Below are 18,201 nucleotides of genomic sequence, written 5' to 3'. Positions count from 1 at the left end.
AACTAGCAGGAGGCCTAACAGTTAATGTAATTTCAAAGTAGCGAAGAGCAAAAGTTATACTTTGGAAAGCTTGGGACAACCTTCCTGCCATTGAAAATATCAGAGAATGCTGGGATGGGTTGCTTGTATATATGACATTAGTAAATGCTAAATTTCAGGTAGCAGTAGTGAACATAAAGATGTCCTTTCTCTCCATTAAGTTTACAAAGACCTGGATTCTACCCGCTAGGAAGTAACTTTGCTAGAGGAGAAAGGGTTCAGGCCCTGCTGCCTCAAGAATAAGGGGCTTGGCAGGGCCAGGGTGCTGCCCTACTCCCCATTTCATTGGGAACCCTTTGGGCGAAAGCCATGGGCCGGCTTTTTTTCCCCTTCTCTCTTTCTCTTGGGATGTTTTTGAAGACTTTCTGTAAAAAGGTAAACTGAAAGCATCGATTTTTTTCTTTGGTTTATCAAACCTGTCTGAAGATGTATAAGGACCTTTAATACATTTCTTTAGCAACTGAGATCCCAGTTGGCAAGTAATTAATGCAGATTTTGAATTTTGATCAGGATCTTGCTCCCGCTGCCTTGGGTTGATTGAGCTTTGGGGTTGCGCCTGTTTATTTACTTGTTTGTTTATGATCTTTCTGCAGAGCCAGCTCCGGTGGAGTGAATGTGGTCAAGTGGGTACCCCTTTGCATTTTGAGCACACACTGGCACAGAGACAACCGACTATATACATCCTTCTCTGGGATCCCCACGGGGGTGAAGCTGTCATCTTCCAACCACATAACCATCGCATGCCATCGCAGGGGCAACGGAGCAGGCGGGGAATGGGGGGGGTTGGAGAGAGGGGGGTCCCTCCAAAGGCTCTGCGCAGCCCTGGCTCAGCTGCGGGCTCAGACACGCAGGAGCCGAGGGCGGCGGGGCTGGGTCTCGGGCTCTCGGCGGGGGAGCGGGGCGCGCGCCCGCCCACGACCCTCCACCACCACCACCCTCCCCAGGCGCACGCCCCGGAACGCGCACGCCGCACACCGGGGCGCACGCACACCACCCACCGTGTAGCCCGGTTTCTCCCCCCCCACACACACACCCCAACACCCCATCCCACCCCACCCCACCCCACCCCACCCCAGGCCGCCGCGGCCGCCCCGCCCCGCCCCGCCCCTCGAACCCGCCAGTCTCGGCGCGCCCGTGGGCTGCAAAGTTTCTCCGCGCGCGTCAACCGAGGCAGCGCGCTGGCTCCACGCGGAGGCTCCGGACCGCCGTGACGGCTGCCACGGGACTCGGAAGGCTTGGATGCACCGCGAGCCGTGCAAAAAAAAAAAAAAAAGGAGCCAAAAAAAAAAAAAAGACCCAACCCAACAAAAACTCTCTGTGTACCCGGTGGTCCCGTGTGTGTCTCCCCCCACCCCAGCTGCTGCCCGGGCTGCACACACGCGAGGTGGGTACGCAGCCTTCGGTGAACTCGCGCAGTCGGTCTTCCCCCGGGGCTGACCCTTCGCCGCTGTCACCCTGCCATGGCTCCTGGGCCAGTCTGGACCAATTTGGGGACCCAATTGCCGCCGCCGCCGCCGCCGCTGCTGCTGCTGCTGCTCCTGCTGCTGCGGGGTGCAGGCTGCAATCACCCCGGCCACTCCTGGACCGGACTGCCAGTGATTGCGGACGGAGTGCAAAGGGACAAGGACCCCCAGCATCCTCCCGGGGATGCTGCCGCCGCCGCCGCCACCGCGCTGGGTCAGGGCCCCCAAGACATGGTCACTGTCCACATGCTCAGGCTCTATGAGAAGTACAGTCGGAGGGGTGCCCGGCCAGGAGGAGGCAACACCGTCCGCAGCTTCCGTGCTCGGCTAGGTAAGTAGAGGGGTGCTGACGGGGGGACCCCCCCCAGCCTCCTATATGATCCCTGTTCCTCTCTCTTGTCCGCCATTCTGCTCCTGTTCCTTATCTATTTATTGACTCGGTCCGGTCATTCATTCTTTCACTAATAGTCCACCCGTCAATACGCTGGAGCAATCCAGAGCCCCTAGTTGAGGGTGGGGGGACACCAAAGTGGTCCCAGTGTGGCAAAGAGTTACTCTCCTGGGGGTTTCCCACAACTGTTGGACACAGGTCTCAGGCACAGGATGCAGAGGGCCATGGGCTAGGGACTATTAAGTGTCAAAGGTAGACATTGCGTTGGCACTTGCAGGATCGAGGGGGCATGGTCAGCAGGCAGTCCTGTGAGAAGTACCAGGCAGGAAGTACCAGGCAGGAAGCAAGAGCTACCAGGGGAAGAAATAGTTCTGATGGAAGGGAAACAGAGTTCCCTGGAGAAGTACCTTGTGTGCCCAGAACGGAGGACTCGTGTGCCCCAGCACTGAGCATTCAGGCGACAAGGGTTTCAGAAAAGGCCCACACGGACCACCCCTCTCCTGCCCATGCCCCACCTTCCCACTTCTTCGCACCTGTGCGAGATGGAGCAGGGCAGAGGATACTTGGAGAAGGCTCTCCTTGCCTTCTGCCCAGAGGAGGTTGCTCCGGGATCCCGTCAGCAACTTGCCCATCACCTTGGGCTAGGCTATCTCTGCAAGCCAGGGGGTAGACTCAGAGGAGTTGCCACCTGGGCAGCAGGGAGTGTGAGAGGACCCTGGTTGTCATAGTGACCGTTCATGGTTGCAGAATGCTGTTCCAGAAAATGTGGGTGGGGGTCTTCTGCAGCCTTGTTGGGGAGGAGGTCATGGGTAGGAGAAAACGCTTCAGTCCGCAGTCTTCCTCCTAAAACTGACTGTTAGAAACACAGCCACGTTTAGGGTTAGAGGCTGGGCTCAACGCAGTCACTTGCTGCTCACTGACTGTGCGATTCGAGGTAACATCTTGTCTTCAGAGTCAGGGGCATGCCCTTCAGCGAGCAGACTCTCCTGATCGTTATCCCTGGGTTCCAAGCCATTTTGGATTGGAACTCTATCCTCATGGGTACCTTTTTATAATATATTATTTATTTGAGAGAGAAAGAGGCAGAGAGGGAGTGGGGGAAGAGAGAGAATGACTGTGAACATGGGCATGCCAGGGCTTCCTGCCACTGCAGACGAACTCTAGCTACGCGCACCCCTTTGTGCGTCTGGCTTTACGTGGGAACTGGGGCATCAAACCCGGAGCCATTAGGCTTTCTTTGTAAGCAAGTGGCTTTAACCACTGGATCGTCTTTTTTTTTTAATTTTTATTTATTTATTTGAGAGCGACAGACACAGAGAGAAAGACAGATAGAGGGGGAGAAAGAGAGAATGGGCGCGCCAGGGCTTCCAGCCTCTGCAAACAAACTCCAGATGCGTGCGCCCCCTTGTGCATCTGGCTAATGTGGGACCTGGGGAACCGAGCCTCGAACCGGGGTCCTTAGGCTTCACAGGCAAGCGCTTAACCGCTAAGCCATCTCTTCAGCCCTGGATCGTCTTTTTTATTCACTCCCATGGCCCAGTTCTGAAGCAATGTTATTAAACGAAGCCACTTAAGAATCATTTGGCACGGACGTGACCTTGGGTACGTCACTGGAACTATGTGTTCTTGTTTCTACTCATCTGTAAGATGGGCAGAGCATGGGAGTATCTCTTCCTGTCAAGTTGAGGAAAGATAAAATGAGATTAAAAAACACTTTGCAAGCTCCAGGCCCAGGATTGGGTGGTGATATATGTATAATTCCCCAAGGAGCATAAAGCACTGTGCTGTGTCCGTGTCGGTTTAAACTTGACCTTGCTCGCCCATGAACGCTGTCCTTGAGGGCTTTTACAGAGAAGGCCAGGTCTGCAAGATCACTGCCCGTCCATTGAGGCCACGCACCTGCCGCAACCCAGGTGCAGAGGGGGCGTGGTCCTGTCATTCCGTTTTCACGGGATGGAGGGTGACACAAATAAACAGTGGTGGAACACATGACTTCAACCTCCCCTCAACGTCCTGGAGATAGACAGTCCCTTAACCTCGGCGCTCCCATTTTACAAATCAGGACAGGACATTGTACGTCGCAGGACAAGACAGGGGGGAGTTGTGCACAGTGACAAAGCTGGTCTCTTCTCTGTACCAGGCAATCATTGTTGCAACAGTCCCACGCCCCTGTGAGCACCATCAGAACCAGGGCTGAGGAGCAGTAGGGTGCCGCAGACAGATGTGAGAAATCAGAATGCTCGTGCAGTCTGGAAATTTATCACAAATCCCTCTTTTTTTTTTTTTTTTTCTTCTCTTTGGAACTTTGAGACAAATTTGGGCATAAATCCCAGCTTCACCCACTACTGCTGTGTGCTGCGACACATGCCATGCTCCTCTTTGAGCACGTTTTCTTGCGTGTGTGGAAAGAAGGTGACGAGTGAGCAGAAGACAGTTTTGTGCCTGGCATAAAGTGGGGCAGTGCCCAGCCTTGATTCCTTTAAGTCGTTTCATACCCAGCCTAGCTGTGCCTGCCTGGAGAGCCATCTGCGGGGGGATGGCGTGAGCCTTATGATAAGGCCACAAGTGTGTGGGCATCAGCCCTGGTCCTGGCAGATGCCAATCCCAGCCCACACCATGGTGGCGTGTCTGTCTCTGCTGCCTGGAAGGAAGGGCAGCGCTTTCTCCCCTAGCCGCGGGTACAGCCCTGACCACAGCCTTGTATCCATGGCACTGCCCGGGTGCTGAGTGCAAGCTGCCCACTCACTTGGCGGCATCCATATTCTGGGTCCATGGTCTGGACTAAGGAGTATATACCTGCCCATGGCTGCACTAGTTTTTTGTTTGTTTGTTTGTTTGTTTTTTTCACTTCTAAAATGTGGTCAATGATTCTCCCTTCCTGATTAATGACTTTCTTTTTTTTTTTTTTCAAGAAACTCAGATACAACAAGTGCTCATTAGAGTTCTTGGCATGTGTGTCCACAGTTTATTAGCTCAAAATGATTATACCAGTCTCTTTTCCCTCCCTTCCATTCCTCCTTGAAGTGCATTTTGTTCCCTATTAAGTCTGCATTAGTAGAGAGAAAGCCTTTGAGCCTGACTCTGAAGGTTAAGGTTAGACCACCTTACTTCTCTGCTCCCACTAAATGACCTGGGTTTAACATTAAGCTTCATCCCTGCCAATGTCACACTGAGTGCTCTTTTTTTCTTTGTCTCTCAAGTGAAATAGTACTACGTATACATCTGTCAAAATTGCTAAAAGTCAAATCCATGTCAGTTTCCCGGGTGTATTAGTCTATTTTCTGTTGCTATAACAAAATGCCAGAGGCTGAGTAACTCCTAAAAATGAAAGATTTATTTTGCTTACAGTTTCAGAGGCTGAAAGTCCAAGCATCACTGTGCTGGCTCTGGTGAGAATTCCCAGTAGTACATCACAGTACAGCAGGTGACATCATGGCAGGACATGTGAGAGGGAGAGATCACATGGCAGGACAGGCCCAAAAAAGCAAAGAATGGGGCTGGAGAGAGGGCTTAGCGGTTAAGCACTTGCCTATGAAGCCTAAGGACCCTGGTTCGAGGCTTAATTCCCCAGGATACACGTTAGCCTGATGCACAAGGGGGCGCACGCTTCTAGAGTTTGTTTGCAGTGGCTGGGAGCCCTAGTGCACCCATTCTCTGTCTCTTTTTCCCTTCCTCTCTCTCTCTCTGTCACTCTCAAAGAAATAAATAAAAATAACTAATTTTTTTTTTTTAAAAGCAAAGAATGGCCAGCCAGGCCTTCACAGAACAGAGAGGGACTAGCAGAGTTTGAAAGACAGGTAGGGTTTATTAAAAACCCCTTCCCTTGGGAATTAAGTTGGGTCTCATGGAGAAGTGTATTAATGTCTCCCTGTGATATCTTCAGTGACTTACCACCCTTCCATTAGACCCTATCTCTTTTTTTTTTTTAAATTTTTTTTGTTCTTTTTTTTTATTTATTTATTTGAGAGCGACAGACATAGAGAGAAAGACAGATAGAGGGAGAGAGAGAGAATGGGCGCGCCAGGGCTTCCAGCCACTGCAAATGAACTCCAGACGCGTGCGCCCCCTTGTGCATCTGGCTAACGTGGGACCTGGGGAACCGAGCCTCGAACTGGGGTCCTTAGGCTTCACAGGCAAGCGCTTAACACTAAGCCATCTCTCCAGCCCAAGACCCTATCTCTTTTTTAAAAAAATATTTTTTATTTTTATTTACTTGACAGGGAAGGAAGGAGAAAGAGAGAGAGAGAATGGGCACTCCAGAGCCACAGCAAATGAACTCCAGACACATGTGCCCCCTTGTGCATCTGCCTAACATGGGTCCTGGGGAATCAAACCTGTGTCCTTTGTCTTTGCAGGCAAACGCCTTAACCACTAAGCCATCCCTCCACTCCCCTAGACCCTATCTCTTAAAGGCTCTATGGACCTTTGAGGAACAATGAAATCTAAAACATTGCCCAAGCAGTGCATTTGGCAGAAGGTGGAATATCACTCCTACTCAAAATAGCTCAGGAAATAGCAAGACAGGTAAAAGAAGGAGAAGACTGAGGCATCAGGACGGGAGTCGTGAGGGGGTGAAGGCAGGCTGAAGATGCCCTGCAGGAGCCTCAAGGACAGCAGTGTCCTGGCAGGGAAGGGAAGGGCCAGTGGTGAGACCCCAGCACTCTTTACTAGTCAGAATTTATCTAGGAGAGATGATCCACTGTGTGCTGGGAGCTGTGAGGCATCTGGTTATAATGAGGAAGGCAGAGGGAGGCAGATAAGCAGGTTGTGGTCAGGCCCCAGGAGAGCCCTATGTTTGCCTGTTGACAATGGAGCAATGTCCATTGTGAGTGCCTGAGGGAGGGAGGGAGGAGGAGAAGAAGAGAAGAGGACCCAGAGAGACTATTTTATTTTATTTATTCGAGAGAGAGAGAGAGAGAAAGAGGCAGAAAGCCAGGCATGGTGGTGTACGCCTTTAATCCCAGCATTTGGGAGGCAGAGGTAGGAGGATTACTGTGAGTTCATGGCGAGCCTGAGACGACATAGTGGATTCCAGGTCAGCATGGGCCAGAGTTAGACCCTACCTCGAAAAACCAAAAAAATAAAAAATAAAAATAAAGGGGCTGGAGAGATGGCTTAGCGGTTAAGCGCTTGCCTGTGAAGCCTAAGGACCCCGGTTCGAGGCTCCGTTCCCCAGGTCCCATGTTAGCCAGATGCACAAGGGGGCACATGCGTCTGGAGTTCGTTTGCGGAGGCTGGAAGCTCTGGCGCGCCCATTGTCTCTCTCCCTCTATCTGTCTTTCTCTCTGTGTCTGTCGCTCTCAAATAAATAAATAAAAAATTTTAAAAAAATAAAAATAAAAATAAAGTAAAAGAGGCAGAGAGAGAGAGAATGGGTGCGCCAGGGCCTCTAGCCACTGCAAACGAACTCCAGCTGCATGTGCCACCTTGTGCATTGGGCTTATGTGGGACAGGGTAATTGAACCTAGGTCCTTAGGTTTCACAGGCAAGCACCTTAACTGCTAAGTCATCATTAGTCCCTGTGAGGCTGTTTTTAAAATTCACTGCAATAAACATAACCCATTTCAAATCACATATTTAAATATAACCACAGTTGAATTACTGTTTTGGTAGGATTGTTACTGTCCTGCATAAAATAACTACATAATATACACATGCATGGATATACATGGATACATACTCAGGGCCTTTACCCTAGTGGGACAATGGTTTCAACATGCAGATAAAACATGTATTCTCATCTGAGGTTCCCTTTGAGCTGTTTGCCATTCTTACTGCCCATTTGCAGTTTTTCCTGTGGAAATTGCTTTTTAAAAAAAATAGTTTATTTTTCTTATTGATGTGCAGAGCTACTCTACATAGTGAATATATTAACCCATTATCTTCCATAAGTGATGCTTTTGGAGCATGTGTGTAGCTTCAGGGAGTAATAGTTCTGGAGTGACTGTTGTAGTTGAAACCAGAGGAGGAGGAAAAAGCACTGGATGAGCCAGCTGAGGTAGGAGGATTGCTGTGAGTTTAAGGCCAGCCTGGGGCTACTGAGGGAGTTCCGGGTCAGTCTGGATTAGAGAGAGACTACGCCTCAACACCCCTCTCCCTCAAAAGCGCTGGATGAGTAGTGAGCCCTTCTAGTTGGCAGAACCCCTGATGTCACGTTCATGCTTCAAAAGCAGATTGTCTATGAGAGGCGAAGGGTTCATATCAGTAACGAAAAATCAAAACCTGCTGGGTGAAAGCAATGGAAAACGAGACTACTCATATATGTGAAGATGAGACTCCTTGTACGCGTTTACCTACTGTTGAGGGAATCATCTCATCAGAGGAAAGACTCATGTGGACTGAGGTGTACATCCACACAGAGAGCAAAGGTGGGGTTCACTGAGGTCCGTGACAGCCACTTCAGCTGCCTGGCCAGGGTGTTCGAGCATGCCCTTGGGTACCAGGCGCAGTGATTCCAGCAAGCCCATCTCCCAACATTTGGAAGTGCCTGCAAACACTCTGCCAAAGCTTATGGACGAGAAAGCTGAGGAGTTCAAGCCCTGCCTGGAGCCGGCGACAAATAGATGCTCAACACGGGCTCACCTCCCTCTTCTCTGAGGCCGGTGAGCTGGCCATCCACTCCCTGCCTCTGGCTTATTGTAGAAGTTGGCATTTTTCACCCAGTGTTTCTAGTCTAGTCTCCCTGATGGTTGCTTCAAGGGAAACACAGAAAGGGTGGTTTGGATTCTGTTTTTAAACATTTTTTAGAAGTTTTTATTTATTAATTTATTTGACAGTGAAAGAGGCAGAGAGAGAGAGAGACAGAGATAGAGAGATAATGGGCATGCCAAGGCCTCCAGCCACTGCAAACAAATTCCGGATGTGTGCACCCCCTTGCGCATTTAGCTCACGTGGAACCTGGCTTCTTTGGCTTTGCAGGCAAATAGCTTAACTGCTAAGCCACCTCTCCAGCCCTGGATTCTGTTTTTATCAGGCAGGGCCACCTGACTGAGGGGATATTCTTCACCCAAGATCATCAAGGTCCCTGTCCCATTCCAGCAGGAGGCGGAGTACCCAGCCAATCATTTGGGGTCCTGAGCACCTCAAAGATCCATAGACATAGACTGGTCTAAAAATAAAGGCAGTCTTTTTTGTCCTGGGACAGTCAGAACTCAAAAGCACCCCAATAATGGCTTGTGCTTACAAGGCTAACATGCAGCCGACAGCACGTAATGTACGCACGTGGATGCTGAGACACATCACCGTCATAGCCAGAGTGCACGGGGGAGCAAAGGGTGTGGGCTCGGAGTCACACAGACCTGGGAACCTGCCCTGGCTCTGCCCTTAGCAGCTGTGGGACTTCAGGCCTGTCATGTGCCCTTTCTGATAGTCCAGCCGTCCACACACATAGTCGAAGGCCTTTCCCCATGAAGGCGAGGAGCGGGCTCGCAGAGTGCTCACCACACGCCTCGCGACTCCCGAGGTGCAAGATGAGGTTGCAGGTTGAGCAGCTCACAGCTGAAAAATGTAAATCCAGAATGCTTCACAGTCTGAAACTTTTGGAACACCAACACGACTCCACATAGGAAAACTTTCCTGCTCAACCCCATGATATACACCCTTAGCCAGAATGCAAGTGTAGTGAGGATACTGTGCAGAATTACATACAAGGTATAGATGAAATATAAATGAAACTCATGTTTTGGCTTGGGCCCCATTTTGTATAGATTTCTATTCTAAAGTATTTTTGGTCCCAAGCATTTTAGATAGACATAAATTCTTGTATGAAGATGGCAAGAATGAAGCTCAGGGGGAAGATGCTGCCTGAAGATCCAACCACATTGTCCCCAGGTAGATTCCACTATCAGCTGTGTCTCTTTTTTAAAATATGTTTTTTATGGTTTATTTATTTGAGAGAGCGGGAGGGGAAGACAGAAAGAGGCAGAGAGAGGGAGGATGGGTGCCCCAGGGCCTCCAGCCACTGCAAATAAACTCCAGACGCGCGTGCCCCCTTGTGCATCTGGCTTATGTGGGTCCTGGGGAATTGAACCTGGGATTTTAGGCTTCACAGGCAAGTGCCTTAACCACTAAGCCAGCTCTTCAGCCCTCAGCTGAGTCTCTCTGAAGAATAAAACTTTCTGGATTTGTAAAGGAGTGGTTACCGTGCCTCCGAGGCAGCAAGCTGGGAACCTGCCTTTGTTAACTGAAGCTACAGAGCGCAGCCCCTCTTGCCCTAACTCTTCCTGCCCTCCGGCAATGCGGGAGGGCTGCGACGTACGGATGCATCAGGGGACACGGCTGGCACAGCCCCTGCGCTACTAGAATATGTGCTCCGTAGAGAAGACGGTTAACAGATATGCGTGGAAACGCGCTTCTCTGTAGACAGACAAAGTGGGACTGGGGAGTTCTGGTGGCTCTTCGGCTATGGGAGTCTGGGAGATGTCAGATGAGCAGAGACCTGGAGGACGGTCCAGTGACACCTGAAGAAGAGCCTCGAAGGTGGAAGAACAGCTGAGCCAAAGAAGACAGATGCCATTCATAGGTGAGGAGGACAGAGGAAGAAGCATGGAGGAAAGGTGGCGGTGCAGGTTGAGAAGTCGGTAGGTATCTGACACGATGCCTTAGGAAAGGTAAAGTCTTCTAGCGGGCCATTAGGAGCATCCGAGCAACAGAGGAGGCCTCACTTGGGCAGTGCTCTGGGAAGCTGTAATGTAACTGGCCCTGGGGACGGCTGTCGTCGGCATAACCAGTTTGTGTCCTCACGAGATGGAGCTCTTCCATGCACCTCTGACCCCCTTTGCCAGGAGCCCCAGGCAGCCGAGCACTTAACCATAGTCGGACACTTGCGTTTTGTTTTGTGTTTTCGAGGTACGGTCTCACTCTAGCTCAGGCGGACCTGGAATTCACTATGTAGTCTCAGAGTGGCCTCGAACTCACGTTGATCCTCCTACCTATGCCTTCCCAGTGCTGGGATTAAAGGCGTGCGCCACCACGCCCAGCACGAAGTTGGACTTTTGGAAATGGTTTTTGGGGAACAGGATAGAAGAAAGGATGAAAGGAGTGGTGAGGAAGGAAGGCTGTCTTCTCATTGGCTGTGAGACAGGAGCCACAGGGCACCAGCACAGTGCATAGGGTCATGGGAACCTCGCTTTAGAGCTTCTCTTCCATGGCCTGGGCCACACTTCCCTGCTGTCTGCCACAGACCCGTAGCTCTGTGTCTCATGCATGCAGACACGTGCATGGATGGTGACACGCCTGGACCTCAGCACCTCCCTTCATGATGGGGTCTTCATGGGCAAGCTGCCCAGTAAGGAGGGAGCAGCCCTTCACCAGAGGCATCCAAGCCGAATGCAGTAGAATCCTATCCACTCAGGCGGAGTATCTCTCCCCACTCTGGATCAGTGAGCAGGGAAATCCAGTGTGGCAAGATGTGAACGACACTGAAGGTGGGTCAGCTGCTCTCAACTCAGATGCCATGGACGTGGGCACGAGTGGGGGTGCTCCAGGTTTTGTGCAGAAGGTCCTTGTGCTACCCTCGATCCTTTAGAGGAAAGTGCCAGGGAAGTACTTCCAGGGGCATCTTCCTCATACCGGGCACATAGCACATGCTGTTTCTTTAATATTCCCGTGGTCACAGGAGGCGGCCATTCTGTTGTTCCTCTGAGACAAATGAGGAAAAGTAAGGCTCAGGGCATGGCATCGATCCATATGGCCAGGAAGCTTGGTTCTTAAGGTGTTTTATAGCTTCAAACTGGGTGCTGCCTTTAGCAAACACTCTCGCCTACAAGTTAGTGAGTGGGAGTCAAAAGGAGCTACAGGAGCTGGAGAGATGGCTTAGCGGTTAAGCCTAAGGACCTGTGAAGCCTAAGGACCCCGGTTCGAGGCTCGGTTCCCCAGGTCCCACGTTAGCCAGATGCACAAGGGGGCGCACGCATCTGGAGTTCGTTTGCAGAGGCTGGAAGCCCTGGCGCCTCCATTCTCTCTCTCTCCCTCTCTCTGTCTTTCTATCTGTGTCTGTCGCTCTCAAATAAATAAATAAAATAAAAAATTTTTTAAAAAAAGTTTAAAAAAAAAAAAGGAGCTACAGGCTGGCCTCCTAGTGTCTGCATGCAGGAGCCTCAGTCTGTGGCTGCGGGGCACCTTCCTAAAGTTTCCAGAGAAAAGATACTGCAGCTACATTCCCCTCCCCAAGGTGCTTCCTTCCCCACCTTCCCCAGTGGTTAGAACTTCAAAGCCCGCAGTATTCAAAGAAGCCATGTTTAAATGCAGCAAGGCCCAGTATCTCTTCGTATGTGGAGTATACACAGTGTATCTCTGATGGGTGTGCTGTGAACGTCAGATAGCATCTTCCATAGATGTTCGTCCTTTTCTTCCTTCTTCCCTCTCACAGTGCGCTAAAAATATGTCAACATTCCTAATAAGAGTTTTATGCCGGATTCCCAATACACATGAAGATTATTAAACTGATAATTGTTGGAAAACTATCCCAGCTGATCTCCTAGATACTGATCAACCCGTGTCCCTTGGAGAGGGTGATGTCAGCTGATCTTCTAGATACAGATCAACCCGTGTCCCTTGGAGAGGGTGATGTCTCCTCCACCCCTCAACCCACACCTCCCAGACTCCAGAGCTCTGTCTTCCAGCTTTATCCAGCAGAAGTACTTTTTGCTAGAGCACAGGGGAGGGGGGGAGAATGCAGATCCTAGCCAAACTGGTCTCCCTGTTCTCAGAACCCCAAGAAGGCAGCAGGCATGACTTCTGAATCCAGACAAAGCTTCCTCTTTGTAGGGAGTTCATGTTGCTGCCAATGCTGGGTGGCAGGTGACACTTGGGGAATACCTGTGGAACCAGGGAGGAAGGATGGGGCCACCATCCACCCCAGGACAATAGAGGCAGAAGCCCTCTCCCGTCACACTGCAGATGTGACCCCAGCAGATGTGATGGCGGCTGAGTGGCCCTGGTACTCCCTGGGGCTTGAACGTCTACAGGGTAGTTTGGCCTCGGAGGTTTTGAGAAGTGAACTTGTGCATCCCTGATATTGCCTCTTCTTTGTCAAATAATCTTCAGAGTTGCAGGGGAGAGCAGACAGCAGATGGTCAAATAACTGTGCTCTCAAGATTCCCTTAAAAGGTGCTCAGGGTGCAGCAACAAATCGCAAGGTCTCCTCTCTTCACCTCACTTGACAGAATGAGTGCATTGAATAGTTGCATTTAAAACCCGCCTGCTGTCGAATGAGTACTGAGCAAATAGCGGAGGGGCAGCTTTGAGGCCCATCTTGGACCGAACCCAAACCATCTCGAGCACTTAATGAAAGTGTCTGTGACACTTGCTCTTGTGTTCCTTGACAGGCAGGGGAGGAAACCACGGGATCTTAAGTGTCCTGCAGACCTGAAAGTCATTCTCTCTCTCTCTCCTTGTCTTCTCCTTCTCTCTCTTCCTCCCTCTCTCCCTGTATCTGTTCCCCCTCTCTCCTCCCTCCCTTTCTTAATGGAAGAGTCACCATCTGGAACCTCAGCTGTACACTTTCATAGGGTAACGAAGGGCAGACATTTAATGTGATAACCGCACAGGGCATGAGGAAAGCCGAGCTTGGAGGTGGTGGGTCAGTCCTCCAGATAACCTAACAGGCCCGTGGTCGTGGTCTGTCTGTCTTTTCGCAGAAGTGGTGGACCAGAAGGCCGTGTACTTCTTCAACTTGACTTCCATGCAAGACTCCGAAATGATCCTGACGGCCACCTTCCACTTCTACTCGGAGCCTCCGCGGTGGCCCCGGGCGCGCGAGATGCCCTGCAAACCACGGGCCAAGAACGCCTCGTGCCGCCTGCTGCCCCCGGGGCCCCCCGCGCGTCTGCACCTGCTGTTCCGCAGCCTGTCCCAGAACGCGGCCACGCACGGTCTGCTCCGCGGGGCCATGGCCTTGGCGCCCCCGCCCCGAGGCCTGTGGCAGGCCAAGGACATCTCCTCCATTGTCAAGGCGGCCCGCCGCGATGGAGAGCTGCTCCTGTCTGCCCAATTGGATTCTGGGGAGAAGGACCTCCCCGGGGTATCCAGGCCCAGCCCCCACGCGCCCTACATCCTCGTCTACGCCAACGATCTGGCCATCTCAGAGCCCAACAGCGTGGCCGTGACGCTGCAGAGATATGACCCGTTCCCAGCTGGGGACCCCGAGCCTCGCGCTGCCCCCAACAGCTCGGCTGATCCCCGAGTGCGCCGCGCCGCCGCCTCCTCCTCCTCCGCGCAGGCTTCCGGGCCTCTGCAGGACAACGAGCTGCCCGGGCTGGACGAGATGCCGGCGCACGTCCACCACGCCCAGCACTACCACAAGCACGAGTTCTGGTCCAGCCCTTTCCGAGCGCTGAAGCCCAGGCCCGGACGCAAGGACCGCAGGAAGAAGGGACAGGATGTGGTCACCACCTCCTCGCAGATGTTGGACTTCGACGAGAAGACCATGCAGAAAGCCCGGAGGAGGCAGTGGGACGAACCTCGCTTCTGCTCCCGGAGGTATCTGAAGGTGGACTTCGCAGACATCGGGTGGAATGAATGGATCCTCTCGCCCAAATCTTTCGACGCTTACTACTGCGCAGGGGCCTGTGAGTTCCCCATGCCCAAGGTATCTCAGCTCTGCCCCTATTAATTAGCATGTCCCTCTGCCTGCCTGGCCTCGGTTTCATCATCTGCCAAAGCAAGATGAAACTCATTCCATCTGTAGGGGTGAAGGATGACACACAAGTCATCCTGCTAGCAGCCTGTTTGGGGAGAGAAAAGTGTATATGTGGTTTGCTATGCTTTTGAAATGTTGACCTGGACTGCTTTTTATTTATTTTATTTTATTTTATTTTATTTCATCTCTCTTATTTTATTTATTTCTTTTTGAGGTAGGGTCTCGCTCTGGCTCAGGCTGACCTGGAATTCACTATGTAGTCTCAGGGTGGCCTCGAACTCACGGCGATCCTCCTACCTCTGCTGGAATTAATGGTGTGCGCCACCATGCCTGGCTTATTTTATTTTATTTTTGAGACAGATAACTCAGGCTGACCTCAATCTTCCTGTCGCGGCCTCCTAACATACCGGGTTAAAGGTATGCACCGCCATGCCTGACCTACTTTAAATTGGGCTGTGTAATCAGAGCATTTCTTCCTAGACGTCAGACAAGCACCGGGTAGGCATGGCTGCCATATTCAGAGCTTGAATCAATGCTGCCCTCTTGTGGATGGGGTAGGTCCTAAATGACCACTCCTGACCAAGGCTTTCTTATCTTCTCTCTTCCTGGCCTCGTTATTAAGTGCCTGTGACCAGCCTGCTCTCCATGGGCTGTCCCAGTGTGGTCTGTCTACAGCGCAGCCAGCCCTCATGGTGTACGGCAGCCTGCAAGACACACATCCCTGGGTTTTATCTCGCTGATCCCAAGCATTCAGATTCTCACCCCCTCCCTCCTCTCCCCTGAAATGATTTTGTCCATCCATCTCCTCGGGTTAGACAAGCCATGTCAACCCTTGGCACCCAGAGAAGTTTCCCCCCACTTAGTTACTCTGCAGGGTCCCCTGTGACATGCCCTCTGAGAAAGGAAGTCGCGCATAAATCCAGTTTGAACCTCAATAAATCGGCCAAGTGGGAAAGCCCAGGCCCAGATGTGGGCCCTGTAATCTGTCTGGGAATTAAGAGGCTTCTCCACAAAGCCATACATATGCAAGAAAGGGGAAGGGAGGCGCCCGGCAGAGACACATGATATGCTAGAAAGGACTTTGCATGGGCCGGGGGCAGATGCAAGGCCGCAGCTCCTCAGCCTCGCGGCTGGCTGACCCCGCGCTTACCTTGTCAGCCTGGCCTGCTGCCTCCCCTACCTTCCAGGACATTAGCCCTGTTCCTGCCGCCCTCCAACAACCGAAGGCTTCCTTGTCAACTCTACCTCTGTAGGGCTCGCCCTGTGACTTGGCTGTGTAAACTGTGTAAGAGATGAGCATGTTTTCCAAGCCAGGCCACTTTCTAACTGAAGCATCGTGGTCGTGCTATTTGCTCATTTTAAGCCTTGTTATCTGCACCAGTGGAAATGAAGATCATATTGTCCCCCTAAAGTTAGTAAGATGTCAAAATGGGTCAGTGCTAGTAATGCTGTACCTGCCACCCTAAATTAGGCCCACGTGGAAATGTCAGCCTCCATCTCATGCTCACGCCAGGTGTATCCTCTTAGTATCAGGGACGGGATCACAGGGGAGGCACTTCTGCTGGCTGGCGGCTTTTTCTGAGGGTAGCATCTGGCCAGCTCCAGGTGCTCTTAAAGGATGTGTGACACGTAGGCGCCCCCAAGTGGCCAGTGCCACGTAGGGAATGCACCATCCCTAGGAGCATGGTGTGGATGACAGGCCTGGGGGATCTTGCAGACCTCAGCCTGGGTACTAAGTCTATGGATGACTTTAGAGGAAACATGTGTCCAGCCTTGGGCACTTGGCTTTTCTCCCAGGCCTCCTGCATGGCCTCAGTGAAAGTCAACAGATCACGTGCTCTGAGCTGACCCTGTGTCTTTCTCACCCTGCAGATCGTCCGCCCATCCAACCATGCCACCATCCAGAGCATCGTCAGGGCCGTCGGCATCGTCCCTGGCATCCCAGAGCCCTGCTGTGTTCCAGACAAGATGAACTCTCTTGGGGTCCTTTTCCTGGACGAGAATCGGAATGTAGTTCTGAAGGTGTACCCCAATATGTCTGTAGAGACTTGTGCCTGCCGGTAAGACAGCTCCAGGTTAGAGGACAGCTCCTGCCCCACCCCTCTTGCAGAACGGCATCCTTGGACCCAGGACTTGGCTAAGGGCAGCATCTGCAGGCAGGTACAGGACATATCATACCGACATCTCTGCTGGGACCTATTAAAAAAAAATAGAGAGCATCATTATGAGGTCTTTCCTTGCTAGTGACAGCCCTATAAACTGCCTCCTAAGTCTCTGGAAAGAATCTGGAATTAGGCCAAGCCTGAAGGTTGCCCACTGGCCCTACCCAACATTCTCAAGGTCTGGGAACAGGACATGTCCATGATATTGACTCCACGTGTTCATCTCAAAACCTGGGAAGACTATGCGAACATCGAGGTGCTCACTCCATTCACACAGAAAGAAGCTGTTTAAATCCTCAGTTTAAAACTCTCAGGCCACATGCTGGAAACGGGGCCTACGCTGCAGCATGCCTGAGTGGTTTCTTTCACAGTTCACTCTAATCACTTTTCTACGCACAGTATGCACGTATATCACATTGGCTTCTTTCCTTTAATATATATTTTATTTTAAAATAAAAAGGAGGGAATCGATGCCATTCCCCACAGAGATAATCATGCTGATTAGGCGTGGGTTGTTTAAACATGCATATGAAAATAACGTACGGTAATATGTTGGAATACTAAAAAATAACCAAGATTTTTATATTTTTGTAAATTATACTTTGTATACTGTAGGTTGTGTGTGTTCAGTGTTTCTACGGAAAGCTAATAAATTAAAGGTACAGCAGTATCTCAAAACCTGAATGTCACCCATTCTAAACTATCCATCAATGTCCCAGCCAGCCATCACTAAGTGCAACATTGTGGTGTTTGCTTTTGGTAAAGCATCTTTTAGACTGACAGAGCCACATCCATCCCCGCTCCCCAGGGTAACTCTGTCCCAAACTCCAGAGACCCAACTGTTCCTAGGCCTTCTAGGTTCAGTCCCCTCCTCTGTCCTGTAAATCTCCACCTAAGCTGGCATTAAGAAGGGACATGGTTCCAGGCAGGCATAATTGCCTCCTCAAGTTTCCTCATGTCCCTAGCACAGAGGCGACCTCAGTTGATCGAGAAGTGTCTGAGGTATTTCAAGGAATGTGTGTGGCTGCGTTCACCTCCAGTGACCAGAACAGAGTACTGAAAACAGGAGATTTGATATAAGCATTTAGGGTAACTCAGGAGGTCCAGCAGTTCAAGAGAGACTGGGAGGACCAAAAGGTCTCCTTTGTACAGTGACCAACCGTCACCCAACAGCCCTGTCACCAAACAGCCACCCTAAATGATACCCTTTATGCCTGGCATTGGTATTGCCTTTCTTGCAGGAGCCATGCTTAAAGCCTAGGGATGGACATTTCTGAAAGAGAATCTGTCTTGTCCAAGGCAGGGACACCACAATCCCATCATGTGAGCCATCACCAGAGCTTCAAGGGAGTTGGCAGAGAAACAGCTAAAGGCAGATGTCTAGCTAAGGCGGAACTCCTGAGCCTGGGGCTCCACAATGAAGTACTCCAAGAGATGCAGGCAAGACTAGGAGAGCAAGGAGCAGCCCATCTCAGCTTTAACCTGTGTGGCACTTTTGAGCCTGTA

The 18,201-nt window shown here is 51.3% G+C and overlaps 1 protein-coding gene across 2 annotated transcripts; it reads left to right on the top strand.

The window, feature by feature from the left end:
• The first annotated feature begins 1,212 nt into the window (after positions 1–1,212).
• Gdf10 (growth differentiation factor 10) lies at positions 1,213–17,384 on the top strand. Of its 2 annotated transcripts, none has more exons than XM_045137842.1 (3): positions 1,213–1,833; positions 13,536–14,482; positions 16,406–17,384. In XM_045137842.1, the coding sequence occupies exons 1-3, from the start codon at positions 1,500–1,502 to the stop codon at positions 16,595–16,597; spliced, it is 1,473 nt and encodes a 490-aa protein (XP_044993777.1). In that variant the 5' UTR covers positions 1,213–1,499; the 3' UTR covers positions 16,598–17,384. The 2 variants fall into 2 exon arrangements, with proteins under 2 accessions (XP_044993777.1, XP_004658091.1); XM_004658034.2 differs by having other exon boundaries at positions 13,533–14,482.
• The last annotated feature ends 817 nt before the right edge of the window (positions 17,385–18,201 follow it).

Source organism: Jaculus jaculus, chromosome 18 (genome assembly GCF_020740685.1).
Source record: "Jaculus jaculus isolate mJacJac1 chromosome 18, mJacJac1.mat.Y.cur, whole genome shotgun sequence".
Taxonomy (NCBI): domain Eukaryota; kingdom Metazoa; phylum Chordata; class Mammalia; order Rodentia; family Dipodidae; genus Jaculus; species Jaculus jaculus.
The sequence above is the reverse complement of the archived record's forward strand: the minus strand, read 5'-3'. Positions and strand labels throughout refer to the sequence as shown.